The sequence below is a fragment of the Theropithecus gelada genome, chromosome 2, assembly GCF_003255815.1.
Source record: "Theropithecus gelada isolate Dixy chromosome 2, Tgel_1.0, whole genome shotgun sequence".
In the NCBI taxonomy this organism is placed as follows: domain Eukaryota; kingdom Metazoa; phylum Chordata; class Mammalia; order Primates; family Cercopithecidae; genus Theropithecus; species Theropithecus gelada.
The window spans coordinates 91,998,509-92,002,590 of NC_037669.1; the positions used below are offsets into that span (position 1 = coordinate 91,998,509).

The 4,082-nt window shown below is 53.5% G+C and overlaps 1 protein-coding gene across 1 annotated transcript; it reads right to left on the bottom strand.

Moving 5' to 3' along the window:
* Window positions 1–1,650: 1,650 nt before the first annotated feature.
* On the bottom strand, window positions 1,651–3,797 carry CAMP (cathelicidin antimicrobial peptide). The gene is made up of 4 exons (XM_025375964.1): window positions 3,427–3,797; window positions 2,678–2,785; window positions 2,465–2,536; window positions 1,651–1,849 (listed from the first exon to the last, which is right to left on the bottom strand). Exons 1-4 carry the CDS (start codon window positions 3,634–3,636, stop codon window positions 1,718–1,720), a joined length of 522 nt encoding a protein of 173 aa, XP_025231749.1. The 5' UTR covers window positions 3,637–3,797; the 3' UTR covers window positions 1,651–1,717.
* Between the last annotated feature and the right edge of the window lie 285 nt (window positions 3,798–4,082).

Consider the following 4,082-nt stretch of genomic DNA (forward strand, 5'->3'; position numbering starts at 1 on the left):
ACATGCCATCTATCATCTATCCCCATAGTCATCCTGGAGGGATGAACTGTTATGTTTCCCATTGTACAGGTGAAAATATTGAGACTGAAAGGTTAGATGATGTTCCCAAGGTCAGAGAGCTAGGGTGTGCATGTGGGTATTCGCTTTAGGTGGGTTTTTTGTTTGTTTGTTTGTTTGTTTGTTTGTTTTGTTTTGTTTTTTGAGATGGAGTTTTGCTCTTGTTGCCCAGGCTAGAGTGCAATGGCATGATCTCAGCTCACCACAACCTCTGCCTCCCGGGTTCAAGTGATTCTCCTGCCTTAGCCTTCCGAGTAGCTGGAATTACAGGCATGCACCACCACGCCCAGCTAATTTTGTATTTTTAGTAGAGACGGGGTTTCTCCATGTTGGTCAGGCTGGTCTTGAAATTTCGACCTCAGGTGATCTGCCCACCTTGGCCTCCCAAAGTGCTGGGATTACAAGGCATGAGCCACCGCCCCTGGCTGGTCTTTGGTTTTTTTTTTTTTTTTTTTTTTGGAGATGGAGTCTCGCTCTGTTGCCCAGGCTGGAGTGCAGTGGCCAGATCTCAGCTCACTGCAAGCTCCACCTGCCGGGTTCACGCCATTCTCCTGCCTCAGCCTCCCGAGTAGCTGGGACTACAGACGCCCGCCACCTCGCCCGGCTAGTTTTTTTTGTATTTTTTAGTAGAGACGGGGTTTCACCGTGTTAGCCAGGATGGTCTCGATCTCCTGACCTCGTGATCCGCCCATCTCGGCCTCCCTAAGTGCTGGGATTACAGGCTTGAGCCACCGCGCCCGGCCTGGTCTTTGGTTTTTATGAGCCCACTCACCTTTGTTTGTTTAGATAGGGTTTCACCCTGTCACCCAGGCTGGAGTGCAGTGGTGCAATCTCAGCTCACTGCAACCTCTGCCTTCCAAGTTCAAGAAATCCTCCCGCCTCAGCCTCCCGAGTAGCTGGGACTACAGGCATGCATCACCACGCCTAGCTAATGTTTGTATTTTTAGTAGAGACAGGCTTTGCCATGTTGCCCAGGCCGGTCTCAAACTCTTGAGCTCAAGTAATCCACCCGCCTGGCTTCCCAAAGTCCTGGGATTACAGGTATGAGACATCACGCCCGACCATATTCTTGTTTCCAACAATCCCTAAACACAAGCCCACAAGTTAAATCTGCTACCTACCTGACGAAACTGTGATGTGTCCCAATGCCAGAGGAAATGCCCGGAGTTATGGGCTTTCCTGAGTTAAGTCTTTTAGGAAGCAGTGGAATTTTATGGGAATTGTACCTGCAGGCAGACCGCACCCAGTTGGCCAGCCACCCATGGGACTGGACCATGCTTCTCTGCATGTTAACAACATGCTTGGCCCCTCTCCCGAATGTCACCTCCCCATGAGCAGGAACAGCTCCACAGCATTCCCCCACCACCACACACAGAGTAGAACTCCTTAATTCCCCACTGGGGGTTCCACTGAGAATGGGGATGCTGTCTTGGACCTCTTGGCCCTGCTGCCTTACCCTGTGTCCTCCTGGATGGAACACTGCCCTTGCCACCTCTGTGTCACATTCACACACACTCACACTCACACGCGGCCTCCCTGAGTTAAGGGCTCGGTAGTGGTGAGAGAGAGGAGGCAAGACAAGTGAGACTGCAGCCTGAAGAAATTGCTCTCATAGTTTATTTCTCAGAGCCCGGAAGCCTGAGCTAGAGTAGGGCACACACTAGGACGCTGTCCTGGGTACAAGATTCCCCAAAAAATCCTTGATTTTCTGGCCAACTTTTTTAAGCCCTCCGCCAATCTTCTTTTTAACTTTCCGGAAGAAATTGCCCAGCCGGGCAAATCTCCTATTATCCTGGTGTTGTATACAGGAAGAAACAGGTTCCTTGTCAGGCGTGTACCCAGGGTCAATCCAAGACACCTCCCCACCTAGATGCCCCTCTTCATGGGCCCCCGCAGGAACTTTGGGGCCCCAGTTCAACCTCTGACTGTGATCTTTGAAGCATGTGATTGAATCCCTACACCAAGTAAAAAGATGAGAAAACTGAGTCCCGGAGATCGTGAGGGGCTCTGCAGGGTCACACAGCTCAGCCCAGAAACACTGAGATGGGAACACAGGGCTGAGAGCTGAGTACTCTAAGACAGTGGCTCTCAAACTTTACAGGAGCCGGAATCTCCTGGAAAGCTTATCAAAATATGAATTTCTGGGCCCTACCCAGCGTCTGTCTGAGTAGATCTGAGTGGGGCCTGAGAATTTGCATGTCTAACGAGTCCCCAGGAAGGGCTACACTTGGAGAGCTACACCTTAGGATTCCAGAGCCGGCCCCAGAGATGGAGCTCAGGTTGGGGGAAGAGCCCTGGGTAGGAGGGGCTTTCTCTGCCCTGGGTTGGGGAGGGAGGTAGTTGACCCATAGGATGGTCCACACTCTATGCTCCCATCAGCCCCTGCATCCCAGAACAGCCCACTCACCTTATCACAACTGATGTCAAAGGAGTCCCTGGCCTGGTTTAGGATCACTGTCCCCACACACCGCTTCACCAGCTGGAAAGGAGAAGCTCAAGGTGAAACTTGAAACCATTTGCCACAACCTCCCAGCCCCATCCCAGTGGGAAATATTCCCCAGGTGCCCCTTGTTCACCTCCTTGGGAGGCACCCACCAACATCCCCAGCCCCAAGCCTCACCCCATCCTCCTTGAAGTCACAATCCTCTGGTGACTTCTGTGTTGTCCTGGGGCACACTGTCTCCTTCACTGTGAAGCTCACAGGCTTTGGGGTGTCTGGGTCCCCATCCTAGTCAGAGGAGGAAATGGGGAGGCCCATTCTTGTATTTTCTGATTTGTGTCCATGACCTTCCCACCAAGAGGACAGGCTTTCAACAGTACCCGATGTGCGATGGGCCCTGGGCACTGGGCTTGGCACTGGGGTACTGAGGGGAGGAAGACTGAGCCATTCCTACCCTCCTAGGTGAACAGTGAGTAGGAGCAGACCTCAGACGAGCTCTAACAAGGAGCCCCTCCCACTCTGGGGTGGGGGCAAGGGAAGTTGGGGGGCTTCCTGGGGTACAAGACATACCCACTGGAACCTAAAGTCTGGACAGAGTTCTTCCCTGTGTGGGGTAACGTGGTACAGCAGAGACTTAAAGCAGAGGAGGTCACTGCCCAGAGCCAATGACCCCACTCTAGTGCCTGGAGCTCACAGAAGCCTCTACACCTGCATGGGGTTGGGGTGAGGGTATCTCTGCCACCGCAGGAATTCTAAGACAGGAAGCTCTCATGCTGGGAGGAGATACAAGCTCTAGAAGGTTCCCTGGAAAAGACAGGACCACACTTAAAGGGGGAGATGCCCTTTTGGCAGGCAGTGCAGCAGGAGCAGAAGGAACAACAGGTGGCCAAGCCTAGCCAGAGCAGAGCAGAACCTCGCCAGAAGCTCACCATCGTGGGCCTCGGGTCCAGGTCCAGGAGGCGGTAGAGGTTGGCATCCGAGGACCGCTGGTTGATGCCATCTATAGCACGAAGCACAGCTTCCTGGTAGCTGAGGACCTGGGCAACGATGGCCAGAGGCATCACCAGGCCCAGCAGCAGCAGCACCAGTGACCACCGCCCCAGGGAGGGGCCATCCCTTTGGGTCTTCATGGTCCCCATGTCTGCCTCCCTCTAGCCCACAGGAGCCTCCTTTATGCTCAACCTGAGCCTGATGCAAAGGCCCAACCAGGAACCTTCCTGACCCACCCATCCCTGGCTGCCTGCCAGGGTGTGGGCTGGGGTTTGCTTCAGCCCCTGGCTATTGCTTCACAGGACTTGCTGGGCAGTGAGTGAGGCCTGCCTCGTGTGCAAGATGAGGAAGTGGTTTCTCCATCTCTCTGACAACCTCCCAGACCTGACAGGAGATTGTCATAGCCAGGGTTGCTCAAGAGCATTAAGTCCCTCAAGAGAGGAAGAGAGCCAGGTGCCTATTCTACATCCTTCTACTCCTCAGGAGTCAGGGTGATGGATTTAGTTGTTTACTGCTAAGTCTCCAGCTCTAGGCATTGCCTGGCATCCAGTAGGCATCGATTAAGAATTGATTAATGAGGCAGGGCACGGTGGCT